Source organism: Musa acuminata, chromosome BXJ2-7 (assembly GCF_036884655.1).
Source record: "Musa acuminata AAA Group cultivar baxijiao chromosome BXJ2-7, Cavendish_Baxijiao_AAA, whole genome shotgun sequence".
In the NCBI taxonomy this organism is placed as follows: Eukaryota; Viridiplantae; Streptophyta; class Magnoliopsida; order Zingiberales; family Musaceae; genus Musa; species Musa acuminata.
Window position 1 is genome coordinate 4863683 of NC_088344.1, and position 22796 is coordinate 4886478.

Sequence of the window (22796 nt, forward strand, 5' to 3'; positions counted from 1 at the left end):
AGAGCTACACACAGACAGAAAAAATATGCTAGCAAATGCTACATATTTTATGACCTTTGGTATCGTTTATTTACAAGGTGGCTATAAAGTCTAGGAAACAAGAAAAATTCCCACGTCCATTATCAAGCTAAGAGATCCACGTTGACTCAAACCCAGCTGCAATTCCGATCCATCCTCCGAGAACTCAAAAAATCAAACCAAAAATAAGAAGATAGATGAAGAAAGAAAGACGACAAGGACTCGGCAGTCTTCCTCGTAAGCAAGCAAAACATGAACCCCTCCTCATACATCGGTCATTCATGTGAAAGCAACGGGAAATCGATCAAGTCCTGGAAGATCAAACCCGTGTCTCCCAAGGGTCCTCCGGAGACGCCCTCCTTCCACCACTCGCCGCCGTCTTCCTCCTCCACGAGTTCTTCCTTGACATCCTCCTGTGCACCGATCGCGGCCACCGGTGTAGCCTGCTTCTTGCTGCCTGTTCCCGTGGCGGCCTTCCCCGTGAGTCGTTGCACCAGCTCCCGGAAGTTGTCGACGTCGGTCTTTATGATCTCCGGCGTGACTATGTGCACGATTCTGATCTTGCGTTTCAGTTTCGATATCACATGCGAATCCTTGCTCGATGTCAACGAAGCTGGCCGATCTTTAACTGCTTGGCTCATGTTGCCTACGGATAGAAGAATATAGCTGACAGAGATATAGATAGGTAGATCTAACTTATATCCAGAGAGGGAGGGAGAGAGAGAGAAAGAGCTAATGAGCACTATGAGGGGGAAATGAGAAGATAAGGGACATGTCTTGGAGGCAAAATAATAATAATAGAAGAAGAAGAAGAAGAAGAAAAAGAAGAAGAAGAAGTATCAGCGTCAAAAGAATGGGAGAAAGAGACTTCCCCCACATAAAAAAATCTGTGCTTAGCTTCTATCCACTTTTTTCTTCATGCGTGTGCATAAGGTTGTACTTCTCTTCGCCTAATTAGGATGTGCTATTGGTGAATCTTTACTATCCATTACCTTTATGAGCTGATAAAAGTATCTATAGAGCAGCATGTCACAAAGTCTAACCAAATCCCTTTCTCATCATAAACTCTCTCTCTCTCTCTCTCTCTCTCTCTCTCTCTATGCAGAAAAGGAGATGGTGAGCAGTTCCTGTTGTGATGATGGATCATGGTTCATTATTTCTGACAGATTAGTGGTCATGACTTTAATACCATGAATCATGTGCCTTAGCATCTCTCAGCACTCTTTAATGTTGTTCTTATCCCCCTCACCCTTGTCTGATCCGAGTAACGAGGAGTTCAACATATAAACTAAGCAACAAAAATGAAATGTTTCATGATCAATCATCAATCTCTACTTTATTCAAGTAAAACCAAGCTGCCTTTGGGTGCCTTCATGTGATGCTCACAAAGTGTTGGCCAACCAACAACTAACAAGAACTAAATATGTACAGATGTTGGATCAATTAGACATTCTAGTCTTAGTTTATGTGCCAAGATCAAATGCTTTTCTTTCATGAAAGGGAGGGAAGGGCTGTTTAAGAGCTTAGTTTGTGTTTTGAGGTAGCAGATTCTTGTTTTCTTACTGGTCAAACATGGTTCTTCTTGGGTTTACAGAAGAAAAGAACAGCAGTAACTTGTTTTGATTGCAAGGATTCACAGTGCTTTCATCTCTTTTTCTGCTTTGAAGCTGCATACTTGCAACCTGCTATTTCTTCTTCTCAAGAAATGTTACCAAATTCCTCCCAAGAGATCTAAACTTAAGATATGAACATTAATTTAATGGAGTAGCTACTGATGCTCCAACTGCTACAGCATGTCCTTTCTATACTGACCATTAGAAAAGTCTTTGAAGGCTGTGATGAGACTTCACAGAGATGGCTTTAAGATCATCTAAGTTCTTGCATTATATGAGTCTGCACTTTTCTTTGGTGCAAGCAACCAACCATCAACTTTTCCACCCTCCTAACAATGTGTTCAGCTGGTTTATGGTGTGATATCAGATTGATGTTAAGAACAATAGAATTCTATGCACAAATTCATCAACAGGCCATTAATCAAAGCTAAAATTGGTACTATACGCCCTTATTGGTTACACTTAATCCTCTTGACTTGAGCTATGTCAATGGCCCTTCCTAACTCCATAGGTTACATGCACAAGTTGTGATTAACATAATGGTTATATATACACTGTAACATTTAGATGGGTTAGAGAAATTCAAAATGAGACACTGATAGGGCTCCATACTGGACAATGCAATCAACCCATGGAGATCAAGATCAAGGCCCCTAGTCATCAATCATGTCATTGTCATGTCATGTCAGTATTTATCGAATATAAAATACTTAAAAGAATATTCTTCTACTTTATAAAATATTTTCTCTAGTTAGATCTATTTTAAAATATCAATCGGATCTCAGTAAGTAACAAACACGCATTAACTCTAGCGTCGAAAGGACCATATCGAGAATCCTACTCAACCTCGGTTTTCTTGCATGTCGATATCGAATCTAACGCCCGAAGATTCTGCAATTGCTCCCCGAAAACGTTTTTTTTAACACGGATCTAAGTCGGATTAGGTTGATTCGACCATCATCGACGTCCATCCTAATATATGCCTCCATGGATTTCAATTTAATCGAACAAATCAAAATCAAAACCTGAGTTAGATGACTTGGTTCGACCACTTGAGAATCCATGATCGCAAACAATTGCAAGTTAAGCTGTCCTTTGTGGTTAGCAGCCAAATAGATCGTATTTAAGTGTATCAGTTACTATGTCATGCTGTCACGTATCGGGATTACTCGATACTGTCCCCCGTCTTTAGATCACCCCAAATGGGTGCAGACCTTATTATATCATAGTAGAGACAATAATATGCCAACCGCTAAAGATTAACATAATGTTCCATCTTATAATGCATCTATCTGCATAATAATAATATTATACGATGGGGCACAAGAGGTAGACTTCTCACCTTCCTGAATCCGAGATGCAGGTTGGAGAAAAATTAAAAGCTGAGCCAACTATCGAAGATATGATTATTTAGTTTGAGAAGAAGGTGACTGACAAGTCTGGCATAGTTCCTATGAGAAATGGATTCAATTACTTAATACAAATGTCTCCATCATTCATCCTAGATTTTGTTTAGGGGTTCCATGTTGGGTCCTCACATCTATATTGTTGATGCTCGTGATTGGCATAGAATTGGACAGAGAGAGAGAGAGAGAGAGAGAGAGAGAGAGAGAGAGAGATGCTGAAATATTTAATTGCTTCCTCGGAGAACCATAGAATCGTTGGGTCGATTCAAAGGGAGAGGAAACCTCAAGATCAGGGGAAGGCACAAGGAACTCCGTAGGTCGTATGCATTGCATGGCAACCTTCCCACGTAAAGGACTCTCAGTGCAAATCTCCAAAGGGAAGAATACAGAAACAGTGCGACTCCTACCTCTATTTATGGAGGAGGATTTTGTTTTTGTTTTTGTTCATCCCCAGCAGCAGGCAGATACTGAATCAAAGGTTGTGTCTTGCTTCGATAGAGATCACAATGGTACGTAATCCACAATGACAGAAGAAAAGATTCCTATTTTTCTTTTGATGTTTGAGAGTTTTATTGTTTGTGGGGTGGGGGGGAGAAAACAGAGCAATATTGTGAACGAGGAGATCGTCGTGAAGGTCGGACCGCGCGGGGACGTGGTGAGCCGAAGCGTGGAGTGGGATGAATCGAGCTACGGGAACGTAAAGCAGATCCTCGTCACCCATGGCAACTCCATCAACTCCATCCAAATCATATACGACATCAATGGCACCGCAGCACTCGCACACAGGCACGGTGGCGATGGCGACTACTTCGACTGCGTCAGTGATCTCCTCCCCCCCCCCCCCCCCCGCGCTCATTTCTCTCCTTCCTTGTTTCTGTACCCGTTGTGTGGTTTACAGATCAGCTTCGAACCCTGGGAGTACCTGACCTCCATCGGCGGCCACTACGGACCGGTGGAGCAGCGAGGTGCGGTGGTGATGAGGTCGCTGAAGTTTGGCACCAACCGGACGAACTACGGCCCGTTCGGGCGGGAAGAAGGCACTCCCTTTTGCTTCAACTTCCACTCCGGCCTTGACTTCGGTGGGTTTCACGGTCGCTCCACCGGCAGCCACCTCTCCGCCCTAGGCATCTACGTCAAAAGCATCAGCCTGAAGCACCATTTCAAGCCTGATCCGCCTCAGCGCCACGCCGCGCCACCACGCCTGTTCTCCGCTTCAGTAGATCCTTGTGCCTGCGTGCCTTAACACACAGTTCGCGCCTCGCCATACGTCATTCGCCGACGAGCTTACCCTTACTCAAATATATGTTATTCAGCGATGACATTGTGATTCCCATCACATAACCTTTTCTTTTAGTTGGAAATATATTAATTTACAGTTAATAAGAAAAGAATATTTTCGTTATTATATATCTAAAGAGGCATTAAAGGTCTCTTATGAATTATTGAAACACCAAAAATAATAACAATGTTTATTTTCCTCAATTGTGTTATATAGTCGCATAATGTCATCCATGAAATCGATAAGTTATTTGTTTTGCGAATTACTCTTTTAAATAGGAGGATTCTTTAAACGAAAAAACATAAAACAGAACTCCAATTAGTCTTCCTTCGCTTGCGGTAAGCTGATGCGGCGGTGATCATACTCGACAAATTTGGCTCGCGCCTGATTCGAATTCATATCCCCCCTCTCTCGATCCCTCCCGCCTATTCTCTCTTCGCTTCTATCTCAGATGCCAAAAGGGTTTTGGAGGCGCAGCGAACACCTAAACGCCATCGGAGCTGCTTCGTCGGTTCTCTTGATCTGAGGCGGCCGCAGATCTCGCCGACGGCGTCGTAAGGTGTGGCGTCTCGTGATTACGAGGATCTTATGTTCCGGCTTTTAACCCGTTGTCTTCACGTTCGTTCGAATGATCAGTTTGTTCTTATCGCAATTTCTCGTTGGTGTTGGGTCATTTGATCCTAGAAACGCACGATTCTTTTGATCTATTAGCGACAAATTGTTGCTTCGTACTTTCTGTTTATGTTTATAGTGGATAGGTTCTTGGAAGAGGGGAACGATTGGAATCTTGTGATCATTTCGGATTGTCGCTTTGTTATTTCCTCGATGTGGATCATAAAGAAGACAGGGAGCGTCAGGGTCTTTCTGCTATTCTTGTTCGATCCACACTTGTTGGGTCAAGATATCATTCTTTCTTTAGACTGCAAATTGGGATGCAAAACAGAGAGAGAGTTTCTGACAGGAGCATGCTTCTTGGATCAAGATATCAATCTTTCTTTAGACTGCCAATAGGGATGCAAAAGAGCTCTTGGTATATCAGAGTTTTTTCTGACAGGAAATACAGCGAGGTTCTTTGCTGATTGTTTTCTCGACCAAGAACTCTGGACCTGTTCAGGCTTTTGCCACACACAATCTTGCTGAGAAATCAGATAAGGCTGAAGACATGCCCTCGGAGAAGTGAAAAGACAACGCCCCCTTGGTGAAGCAAACGGTTGAAACAGCCTCGGAGAAGCGAACAGGAGGCGCACCCTTGCATCTGCTTTTGGAGAATCAAACAGATGACATCTCCTTGGAGAATCGAACAAATGATCAAATCACTTTTGTCTATGATCCAGATGGATATCGATTCCGATCAAAGTGGTTCTCTCGTTGTCAAGAATGGAGAATAGAATGATTAGAAAATAGGACTGGATCAGCAACCACAGATGCGACGGAGCCTCATGCTGAAGATAATGACACCAAAACACCCTCGAAGGAGGAAAAGACAGGAGGAGATAATTCAATCCCTGTAGAGGGCCTAAATCAGTCGTGTGCTTTACGCAGAAGCACTCGATTGTCTCAAGTAAGTCGGGGGTCATCTCCTTTAGTGTTTCTTGCTTCAAAATTATAACTGCAAACAAGTGACTTTGGGCTTCTCATAGACAGATTGTGGAGAACAACAACTAGATCGTGTGGATATGAGCAGGTATTTATATTGTTTTCCTATTGCATTTGAAATTCAAACTACAACAGTTGCTTGTTCCTTCCTAAAATTTTCATTTCTCTTCAGACAAATATTGTTGTTAACCTTGTGCTGTCCATTGTTTAGTTATTTATTACCTCTGTTCTCCATTCATATCTGCTTGTAGACACAAGGTAATATGTTAATTTGAACTATGCTAAGGAGTTTGGTTTCTATATAAATATTTTGGAAGTCATATTAATGAGAAACAAGTCCCATAAGCATTGTGTGATTGATAAGTGAAATTCTTAGATTAGCATCCTAATGTACGGCATTTGTTTAATTGGCATGTTTGTTTAGATATTTGATTCTGGTACCGCATAGGCTGCAATAGCTTTCCTGAGTGGTTATATGACCATATATGTTGATGATTTGGTTGGATAGAATACATTTGGAACACTATTGTGACACCTATATTTTGAAATACTAGTGTTCTCCAACAATCATATATATAAAGACATGTCAAAAATGCAGCCGAAAGTAGTGTGGGAGGTTCTCCAGCATCACATTTTCAGCCAAAATTATAATCATTTTAAAACTAACTTTAATAAGTCAATCAATTCGGAATAATTAAAAATCGATCTAGACTAATCAAGTCTAATTTAGTTTAATCAATATTTGAGCTTAAATGTAACAATAATATTGGGCTACATTGGGCTAACTCATTTACTGGTTATATGCATTTGGGCATACATCACACAAAACTGGTCCAATCCTGGCTCATGGACTGGTTATATGCATTGCATATGATCGTTTATGATGGTTGGGCTAGGTTGGCAATTTTAATCCAATTAATATTTAATTTCATACCATAATATATATTCATTAACAATATAAATAAAAACATAATAACACATTAAAAGATAGATAAACTTTAATATAAAAAAATAACATTCTAAATTTGAATAGAAATCATAATATATTAAAAGATAGACTAGGAGATAAGCTTTAATATAAGAAAATAACCTTCTAAATTCAAATAGAAATTATGTTTTCAATATATGTATAATTTCAATATATTCTAGTCAAATAAATTTTAAATAATTCAGAATAACATATTTTAAATTTCAGATCAAAGAATATAAAAAAAAATTAGATAATATAATTTAATCTAATAAAAATTTTAATCCAGATAAGATTAAAGATAAACTATAAAGCTAAGAAATATCAGATAAAACATATAAATTTTTAACATGTTTAAATAAAAAATAAAAATCTTAATCAGAGGTCAAAGAATATTATAAAAATTTTAATTGATTGACTTTAATATAATAATAAAAATTTTGATATTTAAAAAATTGATAAATATTTTTTGTACTACAAAACTTTTAACATTTAAAGAATCAAATAAAAATTAAATTTTTTTATTTTCAAGAAAGGTAGGGAAACTTATCTCTCGTCAGCATGGTGTAACTCTTCGTTTCTCTCGCTGCTGCTGAGCTCGGCTAAGTGATGAATGAAGGAGAGAAATCCCTCCCCTTATATAGGAGGAGGTGAGCCTCCATCAAAGAAAATCTATTTTTATTTTTATATTTATTTAATATAAATTATTTTTATTTAATATATTAACAAATATGATATCATCTTATTTAGAATACTTAATAGTTATTTTTTAAATTCGTATTAAAAATAGATTAAGATTTCTTAAATTATAAAGAAATTCATGAATGCTACTTGCCACTATACAAAGAGCCTCTTTGATCTCTAAGCACAGAGCAAGCAAGTCTATGGGAGGGTAGCATGTTTTATTAATTATCTAGGTATTCTTTTTCTGTATGTGTGCATGCATTTTGCAGTTTTGTATTATTTCTATGTTGGCGCTGAAATAATTTACCTCCAACCGTAAGGTGACAGCATCCAAGTTTTGTACAGTTATTTTACCCAAACATTGTTCTTGGAGGAGAACTAGAGGACAAATTATTATGCACAGCTGAAACCCAGTCTGATCAGATTGATCTTTATTTATTTATTTATTTATTTATAAATGTAGCATATTTAAATTTATTTACCTTTTATGCAATTTTAGATCAGAGCAATATAACATAATTTATTTACCAAGCATATCTACGCATACAAGTTCAGGGTTCCTGTTGCTTCCAAGGGAATCTAACAAGCTAAAAAATATTTATTTCTGTTTTTCTTCTACATAGAGGGGTAAATATAAACAAAAACCTCAAACTTCGGTGGGATATGTTTGTGCAACTTTTCTTTTCTTTATTCGATCACTTAAGGGGGGCTATCTCGGATAAAAAAAAGAAATTAAATGATTTTTTTAAAAAAAATAGATTGAGAGAGTTATTCTGATCGATTTTTTATATGACATTCTATCTTAGTTAAACTTTTGATAGATTGAATCAATAGTGACTGAACCTTCCTTAATCTAAAAATTAGAATCAAATTTAGTTAAAGAGTTTAGGTAAAAGTAAAACACCTATTAGAATAGAAGACCACATATATATCTCATTTCGACTAGTGAGTTGCTCTTCAGGTGTAACTAGCCAAAGAGGTTTTAGAGTAGAAGATGATTGACATCTCATTCAACCAGTGCGCTACCCTACGAGTGTTACCTGGATGCCAAAATGCAATATCAATATTTATTTAGGTCGACCGAATCACCTCCAAAACTTTAGTGATGTGATTTATCTCACATCTGAAATGTAATTACTCACAACCTACTTCTTGTTTGAATAAGTAATGTATTTCTTATGTGGATTGCTTAAGGATATTTAGTAAAACAATTCTCATCCTCTACCAAAGAAAGAGGTCTTGTTTAAGTACATCATCAAATTACTTTTCTTCTTTATCCTTAAACCTCAAGCAGTGATGGACAATTATACACAATCTGAATATTCTTTATATATGCATAATAAAGTACTGACAGGGAGACGTGATACTCGGGTAATTCTTTTTCTTTTTTTTTGGTTATATTTTTTCTTCCGTATATATTGTTTTGAAGTCAGACAACCCTTTCTGGAAGCATTTTAGGTCACCATCTATTGATATAAAATTTTTAAACAAATGGAATTGGATATTCTGACCGTAACCTATATGTTTCACTTGGATGTAGCCAGCGACAAAAGGCCAAGAGACCAGGTTTTGTGCGAGATTTAAATAACAAACTTGTTGCAGATGACCAGTGCTGATAATGTAGTTCACGTAGAAATATAGAAGCCATAAACATTTATATGTTTTGGTGAGCTGCGGGGCTATTAGGATTGTTGATGTTGTGACTGGGTGAAGATAACTGTCCAGAGGACTGTAAGTTCATGCAACTAATTTTAATCAGCTTTTATTATTATTATTATTATTATTATTATTATTATTATTATTATTATTATTATTATTATTATTGTCTCAGATTCAAGAATTCCTTGCAGATTGTTGTTTCTCGCGAGTACTTGGGAGTCTAATTGTTGTTTCTTCAGGAGGAATTCCTGGACTCCTGCGTACATTATGGATCATCGTTTATGGATCCTTTTTTTGCAGAATGTTTTGTTATCCAATAGTGTAAACCTCATCAAAAAGGACATTACCTTTTATTGACATGAGAGGCGCAGCTGATGGCATATTTGCTTCGGTTCCTCTATGGACCAAGTTATGTTCATGTCATATTGCCTTTTGTCAATTTTATGATTCAAGATTGTGAGGCGAAATCGTAAAACGAACTGCGGTAAGCCTGCAGAGCACATTCTCTCTCTCTCTCATCTTCTTTGAGGATCCTTGGAGTTTTATTTCTTTTCTCGATTACAGTGTCATGCAAACTCGAAACTCATTTGCCTCTTCTCTTCTACAGCACCTGAAAACCAAATATAAAAAAAAAGGGAATATGATCATCCATATCGTGCTATATCAAAAGCATACTGATTCTGGTTCAAACAATAAAAGATATCTACTGACAGGTAAATTTGATCAATCACCTCAAAGCAAATCAATTCATGGAATACATACATACATATAGATGCTGTTGCAATAAACCCGTTCTGAATTCTACGTCTTCTATTTACTTGGGATAAAACCAAAGTTTTAACCGAAGTCCGAAAATCAATTTTGCACATAGAAATTAAGCACGATTCAGAGGGCACCAAAATTCCAAGCATCAAAAAGAATAATGTAGACGGTAATGCTCTGACCTACTACTACACACTGGTATGCGTTTGTAGCCCTGAAGGATCTGCTACTGATTAATGGCATAAAAGTAGCAACTTAATTTCTTTCTACACAGAAATTAAATCTTTTCAGGAGTTCTGGTCATCCACAATTGTTGCCGCCAATCAATCATATGATTCCATGAAACAAGAGATAACGTTTCAGTATTCCTATTTCATGCCTCCTATATGATCAAGCAGTATAATAAGTGTTTAACTCTTATTCTTTAAGAACGAAATCAAAAATAGAACCAGATAAGTTATTTATCATTCACCGTTAACAACGGGCAGACAATGTCCCTGAAAGTGGAACTATACCGATCACCAACCTTGTAACTCTCATCAGATTGGTATCCCAGCAAGGAATCACTTAAGCAAAGCTTATTCTAATTTGGTAACGATAAAAGTCAATTTTCTCTCATGATCAACTTGACTCCAGATTTCACCATCACCAACACCTGCGTTCATGTGGTGAGCACCTACAATGAATGGGAACTAAAGTTCTTTCTCTGAGAACTTGTTTGCTTTCCCGGCGATAAAGCTGTAGTTTCAGCTACTTGTATGAAGTAAAAACAGAAAACATTGTCCTACCAGTTCTCTGATTCAGAGACTTCATTTATGTGCTTAATATGCCAGAACGCTCCACATAATCCTTAACAAGCGAAGCATCAGGAAATCATAGAGCTACGATAAGAAACGTTGTCAATATGCTACTGCTGCAATTTTTTTTTCATTCACTAGTATTACCAACAACTAAAATAGAAAAAGGAAAAGAATTAAAGAAGATGCATCACTATTGTGCCAAGAATATACACTTCCGAGTAAAACCTGCACTGACTCAAACAAGATCACTTAACATGAGAAGAATGATTACATACCTCTGTATCATGTTCATCGAGTGGATACAGAGCTGCATCAGCTTCACAAAGAAGGGTCATCTGGAAACATGACATTGCAAACAAATAGAGGAGCTGAGGCGTGTTAGCCCCTTCTCGCATATGAAAGAGAAAAATAAGAATGCAATTAACCTCAATCCACAAAGTTAGCAGCTGTAAACAAACCAAGATTAAAAAAGAAACGAAGAAAGGGACAGAAATAATCTGCTAAAAGCAGTGACGGCGACCTGCCCGTTCGGTAAACGCCTACAGACCTGAAGCATTCATGAGCATCGCAAAGCAAGAAAGCGCATACAGCCAAAGAACGTGTGGGGGAAAGATCCACGCCGTTCCATGCCAGTTGAGAAAGCAAAATGTCCGGATTCCCCGTTCCTAAAAGCTCTCGCCCCTTCTGGTTCAAGAAATGGTCCATCGTCCCAAGAACTCGGTTCCATCGGTCGATCTAATTCAAGAAAAGATGCGTCCGATTCCGTCATACCAAACAAGTACGCTCTCCTCAAGGTACACCACCGGGATCATGATCACCGCAAAGCAAGAAAGCGCATAAAGGCCAAAAACAGAACATCAATCAGAAAATAGCGAAAGGTCCAGTTTCCCCGTGCCCAGAAGATGTCGCCCTTGTTGACGAGGACCAAATCTAGTTGAAGAAACGGTGCGCATCGTCCCAGGAACTCGATTCTATCGGTCAACCCAGTTCAAGAAACGATACGCCATCACAAGAAAGATTCCATCAGACGAGCTAGCAGAAAGACAACAAGTTAATGGCGTCTCAAAGAGAGGATAAGAAAGGAAGGCGAACCGAGGCGGAGGCTTCACCGGGCGCGATCCAGCATTAGGGCTTTGCATCGCCTCCATCCCTTGTCCTCTTCTCCCTTCTCGGTGATGTCGGCGTGGGTGCGAGGGAGAAAAGAGAGAAGGCGAAGAATGGACGGAGAGATCACGAAGGCAAAAGAGAGAGAGAGAGAGAGAGAGAGAGAGAGGTTTTAGGGCGTAAAAAGAGAGGAATCGGCTCGTCGGCTGCGAGTTTTCTTGGAGACTTCGAAACGGGATTTAAATAGCTTCTCTCGAAGGCGTCTGATGGAGGAGGCGGAGGAGGAGGATCAAGTCCCATGATGCGAGCGCGACCACCGTACGATACGGAGCCAAATGACCCCGGCTTCTTGTTGATTCGTGCATTGCATCTTGACCGTATGTATGACTATTATTATTATGCACAAATATCATCTAAAAATAATTTTTGAAACATAAATCTTAGCAAACGGGACATTTTTCTTGACATATTAGTCCAACATAAATATCAAAATCATAGATGATTCAGTTTACCGTCCATAAGTAAACACGAAGGGAATCGTCACTAGCTGATCTTACCACCGGTGTTGGACAGCAGCGAAGCTGCAGCGGCTGCAGCGGTAGGAACGATACCGGTCGAAACGCCGGGTTTTGAGAGATGCAAAAGCCTGTAGTGCAACACATCTCAGTTAATAAGCATCTCCAGACAGACAGAGACAGACAGCCGCGTAGCAGATTTACTTACGGAGCCAAATATTCGCAGAAGGAAGAAACAGCAGCACCCACTTCATTGTAATTGTCCCCAGCAGTAGGCGCTGTAATTTCAACCATTTGGATTCCAGGAGTGACGGGCACAGCCTCGTCTGTCGCGTGAAGCTTCGGCATTTTGTTGGCAGAGGTCACGGTGACGGTGATCGGCGCACCTCGCTGGAAACGGAAGGCGAAGCCTATCTTGAGGAGCTCGTGGTCCAGCTTGTAGCCAAGCGAATAGAAGAAGCGCAGCGCGTTGTTGCTCACTTTGCTTTCCACCATGGTTCGAACTAAAACTGAGATTTGCTCGGCGCCAGCACCTCTCATGGCGCCCCCAACATGGCGCACGGTCCTACATCGAGGCCAAATTTGAGTCATCATAAGAAGACAGTGTGCGGTGGCAAAAAGTTTAGGGCAGAGGCATACCAAGACGGAGTGGGCTGAGCTAAATCACACAAGAGGCGGATCTCAGAGGGCACGGCTGCAACAAATGAGGCAGAAAGGCAGGTTCTTTTGAGTGGTCAATCATGACGATGCAGACAGAGTTCAGTGCCACGATTTACTCACCAAGGCTCGGTCCACTTTTTAGACACAGCTCATGAACTCTAATGCGTTCCTTTGGAACTCCACAAAGGCCCTGAAGAAGAATCTCGAGGGCATCGACATGCTGAAAACGAACAGATTTGTCATAAGCTTCCGAGAAGAGGAATATAGAACACAGACGTGTAAATCTTCATAAACGGACCACGAATCAGCCATGCATTTCAAGTAAAACATACCTGCGTCTCGATTATTCCTTGCACAACGCACTCCATCCGCAATCTACCTGTTTCCACGCCGTTTCCTTCGCTCCTGAGAACTTGTGAGTGCCGCAGAAAACAGATCCAAAGGGAGAACCAGAGAGTGCCACAGAAAACAAATCCAAAAGGAGGATTATTGGTTTAGGCAATTCGTCAAACACACGGCGCTCGGCTTGATTTGGTATATATTGACATCGCCAGGATATCCAAAACCCTAATTTAGCACATGATCACGATCCCCATAAGCAAGCGCGCAAAGTGGGAATCGTAGTCCGTAGTTCCTTCCATTGAGAGGGAAAGAAAGAAAAAGAAGGGATAAGGGCTTTTATGTTGTCACCTTCGAGCAGCGGCGTTCTTCCGATGCTTCCGTCTCGAGGACGACCAACTCGAAACAGCAAATTGCTTGTGTGCTCGGGAATAAAAAGAGGTCGCTTCAATCACGCGGTACACGATAACTAATGTGGTCCAGTGTGATACGATGACTCAAATGCCCTCATCTTCTATGGGTAGCTTTCGCCTGCAGGGAGGTTGGAATTATGTTGACGACTTCTTCCATGTCTTTGTCCTCTTCTTCTTCTTTTTGTGATCTTTTACATATTTAATAAGCTAACTTCGTGAGACTTTTAGAAAGAAAAAGTATTTGCTATTTCATTTAATTATACCTTTTTATCTCTTTTCTTTAAGATGGGAGAAATTATTCATCCAATAAAACCAAAGGAAGCAGCTTCAAGTCCTCACCATAGCAAAAATATGAACTGCTAGCAAAAAACTGATTTGATCCTTTGTGGTCGACATTTCATCCGTCGAGTCACTTCAAAGTTCAAATATAATTTTACATGAATAAAAAACAGGAAAATTGTTGTTGGCGGATAATCTTCCAGATTAATCTATTAGATATTCTTGATGTCCGATAATATCTATTAGATATTGCTAGCAAAAAGGATCTATCTAAACTTTGTGAAAATGAAGCGCAAAAAAATTACTCAAACCATTCTTAGGAGGGGCACTAATAAAATCTGAGAACTCTGAGCATGAGCAAGAACAAATGATGGGTAAAGAAACTCTCTCTCTCTCTCTCTCTCTCTCTCTCTCTCTGTAGTTCAGGCAAAGTTCCCGACATGATGCTAAAAGCTACAGGATACTTGATCTAGTTAACAGTTTCATATCGACAACAATAAAGACATTACTAACCTAACACAACATTGCAGAAAATGTAAACAATGTGCAAAGAATTAGAACCAACAGCAGCCTCTGTGCCAATAAGATCATCCAATTCAATATTTAAGAGCAGAAAGCTAGTTGGGAATGGGTACCCCGTAATGCATTATTGTCCAACTTCGAAGAGTACTACCAACAGGCTGAGTCTGAGTCGACTAGATCAGACAAACTTCATCTCTAAGGGAAAAAAAAGTCACCAATGAAATTATACAACAAAAACACAACCAGACTGAAAAGAAACAAGTTTTATTCAGGTTCCGGATTTGCCTCATGTTCAAATTTGAATCTCAAATGCCAAACGATTCTAATCCAAAACTTATACACCCAACCCGATGAGATCTTACGTCTCAGTTGAGATGATCCGGACCCAGCAACATCACCAACATGCAATGCTTTCTTACATGTATTTGAACTTTTGCACCAAACTAGTTCCAAAGCAGATCTTTCAATCTCCGATTGGTTACAGACAACCACTCACATAATTAGGATGATAACTAACAAATTCACTTCAACCATTCTGACCAAATAAATCTTTGGAGCTTTCTCTCAGCTTTCTTGGAGTAGGCAAAATACACAAGTAATCAAACACTTTCAGTGTCACTATGTGCCAGATAAATGTCTCCTCGCCTCTCCCTTGGAGAAAAGAGAAGAAAGAACAAGGGAAATGCTACCTAAATTAACTCTGAAACCAGAATATATCTTAAATATTTTTGTACATATATGTGTCCGGTATAATATGGCTGTCATGCACACAACTTGAAACCATATGGTTCAGTGCATTGGTCGGCGATTTGAACGTGGGCGCACAGGGGTCTTGGAGGGGCTCACCCTGAAAAATCAGGACACTTACCAACTAATTCAAGACAATAGTTTCAAATGACACTATGAAAAGCTATGTGAGGATTCAAAAACCCAAGAGTAAATTGGGAAAAAACTTTGCACCTTATTGGTAAAGATCCCAAGACAACCCCGCTACAGTTCAGAGCAGCAGTTGCACTCTCAGCCTGCAAAAATAAATTTCAGGTAACAACTATAGTGTTGTGACTCTTAAATTCCAGCCAAAATGAACAAGATGCTGGTGATTAAAAATAAGAAAAAACATCTTTACGGCAAACAAGAAAACAACAAACGTCACTGAGAGACAAAAAGCGAAATATTTGCAGTCAGCCATTTGATAGTTTTGTTACTAATAAATATTCCAGGGGTTGATCAACAGGACAATGATCCTACCAAACTAGCTCAGACAAATCTACTAAAATCGATGAAATTGGTTATCACTTAGAGGAGACTCTAGCATATTCAAACACTAGGAAGGAACGAAAGAGCATGGCGACCATGACAAAGAGATTACATATAAAAGAGACCACCTAAGGTATATAGGTGGTCAAATCACTGTATCTACAAAGTAAATGAATTCCAAATTTGAATACTTTGTGAATGACAGGAACTTAGTAGCAACAGCAACAATAATCAAACAGCATAATGAAAATCAATGCACTTTAGAGTGCATTGCAATATATAAGTTAATCTTGACTCAATGTTTATAATTTAATTATCTATCCTGTAATGTAAAAGAATGCTGTCAAGGCTTTGATGCCTACACACTGATGCAATTAACCAAAGAAATATATGAATGGAAAAGACTGGCAAAACAACAATGATTGTCACTGACCAACAAGCCAAAAGTTATGTCTAGCAAATTTTAGCAAACAATTAACAGCGTTGGGTAGCTATCTAATATCAAGCAGAAAGCCCAGGCAAGGAATTGGATGCACATATGAAGTTAAAGAGTGGTCAATAGGCATTCTTGGTTACTCTACAACTTGCCCTGGCTTAAATCTCTTGGTATATATCAGAACCACTAGTAGTCTGGCTTGGTAAAATTATGACAGTTTGTACCTTAAGGCAGAGCAAATAATGGTATATGTTCACAGGAAGACCTGCTTTTTTATTTTAAATTCTATGCAAGTTGCTATAACAACAGGATCAGTGGATTGTCCATAAACTAAGCTACCCAAACACAAGGAGAATATGAGCAACTGTCGAAAACCAACAAGCATTCCTAGAACATCAAGTGACCATTCACTGAAAACACCCAGCCCATTTGAGCCAATAATCAAGAGTTATAAATGGAAGATTGATGTAAAACTCAAAAATGATAATCATATTGGATTAATCATGAACTTATCCCCATAGCTATTATTAGTTAAACCAGTGGCTAATAGTCTTCCACTGTCCTCCCATCTGCAAGTGAACAAGTGTAACCATGGTCCATGGATGACCATATATATTAAAATATTATCATTTATATGGATGTATCTAACACCTGTAGATATACCACATATAATACAGTGTTTGCTTGATATACTCCTGTTGCATATCTGTCTCTCATACATGCCACTAGTGCTTGTGTAAATACAATAGCAAATCACCATGTATCACAATTGTCATGGCTATCTTGTTTTTTTTTATACCATATGACACACGCACGCACGCAAACACAGATATATATATATATATATATATATATATATATATATATATATATATATATATATATAACTTCACTGACTAGTTATTTTATAGTACCATTAGCACATGGTAAAAATATAGATTTGTGTCCATCAAAAAGTATACCAACCAAGCTACTACAAAGCATGTGCATATCATGATGCAGTAACATAATTATGGTAGCTTTTCAAAAGAACATGCCCACTTTTAAAGGAAATCATTTGCATTTTCTCATTATTTCTAACTTTCATTCAATCTAAAATCATATTCATTTTTCAAACATTCATATTTATAAACTTGTCCCTTTTCTCAGAAAAAAGTAAGAACATTGAATTAAATGGTTCGGTATGAAAATATCAAGTCAAAGATACCAACCATTACAAACTCAACAAAAGCAATTCGAGTGGAATGATGATAGTCTCCAAGAAGTCTTAATCGGTAAACCTATAACAGAAGAGAGCCATATCATGATATTTGCACTATAAGTCATGTCAAGATGAAAATTACCAACATAGAACAGAAGAGAGGACACCAACCTCTCCACATATAGACTCAAAGAAGAGTCTAACATCAGCTTGAGATACCTGTACCAAAGGAATACCATTATAAAAAAACATACTGAGACAAGATCTACTTAGCTGGAGGTGAATATTAGAGAGTGAAACTTGACTCATGAACTGCAAATTTTGGAAGTGCCAAGAACAATAATTTGAGGAATGTTTGCCTCAACAGACATGCTACAGGGAGGAAAAAATAAGACATGTTTAGGCAGGATGCAAATGCGAATAAAATCAGTTAATTGAACCATAATGAAATAACCTGCTTTTGGTTTTAAGCCAGGTAAGAATAAGGCACTTTATATGGAATAGAGGAGGTTTTCCCAAGTATAATTTACACCAATTTAAAATAGATTGACCCAAAAAGCTGTGGGAAACTTCAATAATCCTATTAAGTACTATCTTTGAACTTGACATTGGTTCTGTCAAGGCTGAATTCCTGATTGCATTAATGGGTGAAGCTGGAAAATAGTTGTATTAAGCTGCCATGGAAGATGGAATAGATAATGTGAGAATTATCACCGACCTTCTTGTCAATATTTGTGCAGTAGATAGTCCTTGAACACATCTCGCGTTCATCATCGGACTGAAAGACAGGAGTACTTAAATAGTTAGACATTAAGAATAAAGACATGAGACAAATGCAATTTATCAAAGGGATATCATCGAAACAAAGGAATCCAACAATCAATTTCCTCATACCCTTGGCAAAAATGTAGGATTGACAGGTGCAATTGCAGTTTTTGAAGGAAGCACTTTAACTGGGTAAAACCCAAGCATGGTCCCTGACAGATTTAAAGCAGCTCTTGCACCCTCTGAATTTGCATAAGCCCAGACAATTATTGGTGATTTCATATCTCAAAATTGAGACACTAAATAGCATGTAAGTACACTGCACTGAAGCTTACCCTCATCAGTGAACTCTATGAAAGCAAAACGAAGAACAGTCTTTGGGTCCCCACACATGCGACAGTCAACAACCTGTAAAATTCAAAGAATTATACATTTTGGAAGAGTATGTATCGTTGAAGAGGCCTGAAAGACATTAAGGTAATTCACCTGTCCACAGTTGATGAAAAGTGCTGCAAGATCTTCTTCAGTAACCTACATATTATAGTTGTACATAAAGGTTTCAACCGGAAAATGAAAGGTAAAATGCAACAGGAAGAAAAATTGTCTATGGTAGATTGAAAAACAACATGTATCGAAAACAAGAGTCAGCTAATAAGCTCCTTAGCCATGCAAGCATTACATTTAGAAACAACACTAGGTTAAGTTCATTCTAAAACATGTGTCTGAGTAACATTCTGCGGAAACATCTAAATATGAACAGAAACAACAAAATACACCACATATGGTCAAACCCAAGGATGGTCCCCAAGGATTTTATTTCCTTTTGCTTTATCACATTGAGCAAAGATGTTCACCAGTAGAAATTGCTTATTATGTAATGCATTAAGAGATCTGAAGAGACATATAAGATGAACAATATGCAGAGAAGTACCAATGAAGATAAAAGTACAAGAATGATAATCAAGGATATAAATTACAGTTTTGGCTTTGTCATAGCAAAGCATCCAATCTCATCAGCTAAGTTGCCCACGCACATTGCCTAATGAACCAGATGTCGATCCATGGCATGCCCCCTAAAATACTTCTATTGAAGTATTATCGAAAGGCAAGGATAATATGTTCACTAAATTGAATATAATTACTTTTCTACGGCAGAAGAACTTAATATCTTATATTAATCTTTAAGAAATTTTCAATCAAAATATACTAGTTGGCTGATCAAAACTCTACAGACCAACATCTGGATATCAGGCAAATGCCTGGACACATGATAGAGTACAGTCTGAACAAAAAAGAAAAAGCAAGATCATATCGGACTATAGGACACTTATAACTACTATACGACCTTGCTTACATAGCTCAACATGAACATGCTCCACATATGCACCTCTCTACCAGAATGTTCGCTATTGACAGATACATACAAATCAACATATATCAATCCCATTGACCCAATCCAGTATTTTTTATGTGATTCAAGAGACTCAAATACCTGATAACCTGTATCTGCAATACAAGTACATGAATCAAATTATCAACCTACATAACCCCATTTCAATCCAATTCATCAGTTGTGTGTGCTTAAAGAGAAGCTAGATGCAATCTGCAATCAATAAAGGACCAAAACGAAGGCACGTAGCAGGAAAAAGAATAATAGGAGGACATGTAAACGTTTTATCGGGAAGCAGATACTTATGACGATTACAGGGTCGTGAAAGTAGCCAGAAATGCCTTAAAAAGTCTCATTACCTGATGATCTATATCTGCAACGTATACAGTTCTTCTAATCACCTCTTCTCGCTGTGCCAAACTCGTACGATTATTCATCCGGCGCTTCGCCTGACCGAATCCGTTCTTCATCTGACCAAGAACCAGACTCTTTTATGGGATCACACCATAAAAGAAGGAAAAGAAACGATAGACCAAGAACACAGCAAAAACCCTTACCCGGCTTCCATCGTCCCCGTTAGCGCCGCCAGCTTCGAAACCCTGGCTCGCTCCAAATCCGTTCGCGTATAGGCCACCACCAAAGGCGACGCCGCCGGCTCCGTCGGATGCGGCCTGTATATTGCCAGCGATGGAAGGTGGAACGAATTCCTCCGCCATCGGGTTCAGCTTCGACAGAAGATCCTCCAGATCCCTCAGCTCCCGCTTGGACCCCTCCGCGCCGCCGCCAGCGACTCCATCGGGCAGTTGCTCCAGCTCAGCCGACCCCCGATCGGAGGCGCGGTGGAACTTCTGATCCTTCACGAGAAAGCCCGAGGCGGCGGAAGCGTCGTGGTGGGGACGGAGGGTGGGGAGACCGTCGATGGCGGCGGCGTGGTCGTCGTCCGCGAGATCCCTGGTCTTGTGGGAGGCAGGTTCTTCGGCGCGGACGAGATCGCCGGCGGATGGCGGCGAGCACGCCGCCAGATCGACACCGTTGGCGGTTTCGGTAACGGCCATCATGGGATGCACAGGCAAATTCGTCGTTCCCCTCTCGGTCGTCGGCCTCCTTCCCTCAACTCGCTATTATAACGACTACGGACGTCATCGGGCAGTCCATTTCATTTTGTTTTTTGTTTTTTTTAATCTTGATCTTTTGTGGAAAAAGAGCTTTGGCGATTTAATGAAAATGTTCCTTTTTTGTTTTTTCAATATGATATTTCCAAAGAGTACCTTTATTTTTTTTATATATAACTAACGTAAATATCTTTCCTTCCACTACCCTTTCTCGTCGCTGCCTCTGTCCCACCGCTAGGCGATGCCGCCCGCCCGTGACCCATCATCGGCGTCTCGACTCCTTGCTCCCGCCGCGAGGCCTCACCGCCTTTGTGGGGCGTCGCTCGTCCGTCACCTCTACCCCTGCTCCCGCTGTGAAGCCCCATCACCTCTGAGGAGGAAGGGAAGGAAGGAGGCGATCGAAGGGGGAGAAGGGAGGAGGATGAGGGGGAAAGGAGGGGAAGAGGCGGCGAGGAAAAGCAGATGGAGAGGAGGAGGGGAGGAAAAAGGCGACAGGGAAGAGCGGGTCGAAGAGGGAAGAGGAGGTGAAGGACAGACAGTGGTGCCTCGTAGTGCGGCGGAGGGCGACGGGCGATGAGCGAGGAAGGGCAGGCAGCGCCGCTATGCGGCAGAGGTGATGGCGAGGAAGGAAGGGCAATGATTGGCTTACGAAAAATACGAGACTATCTGAGAAAAATAAAATTCAGAAAAATCACCCATAAATATTTGCTTTTAAATTATTTAAAATATCGGCATAAAAATCATCTTAAGATATTTGTTTAATGCACATAATAAATGAAGTCTCTATATTTAACTCGGCAAATATTTTGGTCATCTTTATTAGTGCAGACTTGACGTCGATTCACACCGCACTGCCAGCGAGAAATCCAAGAGTAGAATTGAGGAAAATATTTAAAGAGGTTTAAACGTGTAGGAAATATTTATCGAATAAAAAATATTTTTATCTTTGCATTTTTTTTCTTAAAATAATGTATTTAAAGAATCAGCATCTATTATTCTTGAATTGTTCTTATCGTGATATATATAAATATATATATATATATTAAATTTTGCTATGACGACTTTTTGAACCCGATACATGCAACATTCTCGACTTCACGGCCAATCCCTTGCTCTTTATTTCTCCTTTTTTTTTTTAATGGACATATATGTGATGAAGAAGCCCAGTTACAATGTTTTTATATCGTGTTAGAATGTTTTCAGGAATATTAGATAAGCACTATAACATTATAAAAAAATATTATTGAGAAATTTTTTGCTAATTTTTAATATCCTTCAGCAATAATTATGAATTATATGATTGTAAAAAATTCCAAGATTCAACTTCGAAAAACTCAATATATATATATATATATATATATATATATATATATATATATATATATATATATATATATATATATATATATATATATATATATATATTACACTATGGTATAGTTGTTTTAGCAATACTAAAAAAATATTATAATGAAGAATTTTGTAATCAATTTTTAATATCTTTCAACGACAATGAACTACATGTTTATAAATATATCACATGTAAGATTTAACTTTAAAAAAAACTTAGTCATAGTATTTTCAATGATATGATCGTTACAAAAAAACATTATGATATGAATGATATTATCGATCAATCACCATCTCACACCCGTCCAACACATGGCATATAGATTGGAAGAATGAGACAAAAGTTATCTTTCACCGATTTACTCATGTGGACATGGATTTAAAACAAATAGCTATAAGTTGTCTCCACCCCCGTAAGTTTGTTCTTAACTGTCGATGAGCAATTAGTGAGAAGGTAGATAAATTGTTAAGAGCATGGTTCATTACTCGTTAAAAAATATAATGAAAACTAGAAGATACGTGTTAACTATATCAATCACAATAAAGCATACCCAAAAAACAACTATCCCCTTCCTCAAATTCACAAATTGGTTGATGTTATCTCCTTCGAGTTAAAAAACGTGAGAGCAACATATCAAAGGATAATGAATAAAATATTCAAATATCATA

General features: G+C 38.8%; 4 protein-coding genes across 13 annotated transcripts; 1 reads left to right on the forward strand and 3 right to left on the reverse strand.

Annotated features, from left to right (window-relative positions):
* Positions 1–293: 293 nt before the first annotated feature.
* Positions 294–659, reverse strand: LOC103990461 (uncharacterized). The gene has a single exon (XM_009409608.3). It carries the CDS (start codon positions 657–659, stop codon positions 294–296), a length of 366 nt encoding a protein of 121 aa, XP_009407883.2.
* Positions 660–3467: 2808 nt separating this feature from the next.
* On the forward strand, positions 3468–4439 carry LOC135616077 (inactive protein RESTRICTED TEV MOVEMENT 1-like). Its single transcript, XM_065115248.1, has 3 exons — positions 3468–3546; positions 3639–3854; positions 3936–4439. Exons 1-3 carry the CDS (start codon positions 3544–3546, stop codon positions 4278–4280), a joined length of 564 nt encoding a protein of 187 aa, XP_064971320.1. The 5' UTR covers positions 3468–3543; the 3' UTR covers positions 4281–4439.
* A 5105-nt stretch (positions 4440–9544) lies between these two features.
* On the reverse strand, positions 9545–13901 carry LOC135582242 (mediator of RNA polymerase II transcription subunit 18-like). Of its 9 annotated transcripts, none has more exons than XM_065116393.1 (8): positions 13754–13901; positions 13396–13630; positions 13184–13283; positions 13043–13097; positions 12612–12968; positions 12446–12534; positions 11060–11152; positions 9545–9832 (listed from the first exon to the last, which is right to left on the reverse strand). In XM_065116393.1, exons 2-7 carry the CDS (start codon positions 13429–13431, stop codon positions 11103–11105), a joined length of 687 nt encoding a protein of 228 aa, XP_064972465.1. In that variant the 5' UTR covers positions 13432–13630; positions 13754–13901; the 3' UTR covers positions 9545–9832; positions 11060–11102. The 9 variants fall into 9 exon arrangements, 6 of the variants coding, with proteins under 6 accessions (XP_064972465.1, XP_064972463.1, XP_064972467.1 ...); XM_065116391.1 differs by having other exon boundaries at positions 11060–11169; XM_065116395.1 differs by having other exon boundaries at positions 11060–11119; positions 13754–13900.
* A 1235-nt stretch (positions 13902–15136) lies between these two features.
* On the reverse strand, positions 15137–20805 carry LOC103990458 (polyadenylate-binding protein-interacting protein 11). 2 transcript variants are annotated; one of them, XM_009409599.3, is made up of 10 exons: positions 20223–20805; positions 20025–20135; positions 18762–18806; positions 18611–18683; positions 18405–18517; positions 18229–18288; positions 17682–17729; positions 17521–17589; positions 15577–15638; positions 15137–15463 (listed from the first exon to the last, which is right to left on the reverse strand). In XM_009409599.3, exons 1-10 carry the CDS (start codon positions 20721–20723, stop codon positions 15406–15408), a joined length of 1140 nt encoding a protein of 379 aa, XP_009407874.3. In that variant the 5' UTR covers positions 20724–20805; the 3' UTR covers positions 15137–15405. The 2 variants fall into 2 exon arrangements, with proteins under 2 accessions (XP_009407874.3, XP_064972462.1); XM_065116390.1 differs by lacking the exons at positions 15137–15463; positions 15577–15638; positions 17521–17589; positions 17682–17729 and adding an exon at positions 17830–17882 and having other exon boundaries at positions 20223–20802.
* Between the last annotated feature and the right edge of the window lie 1991 nt (positions 20806–22796).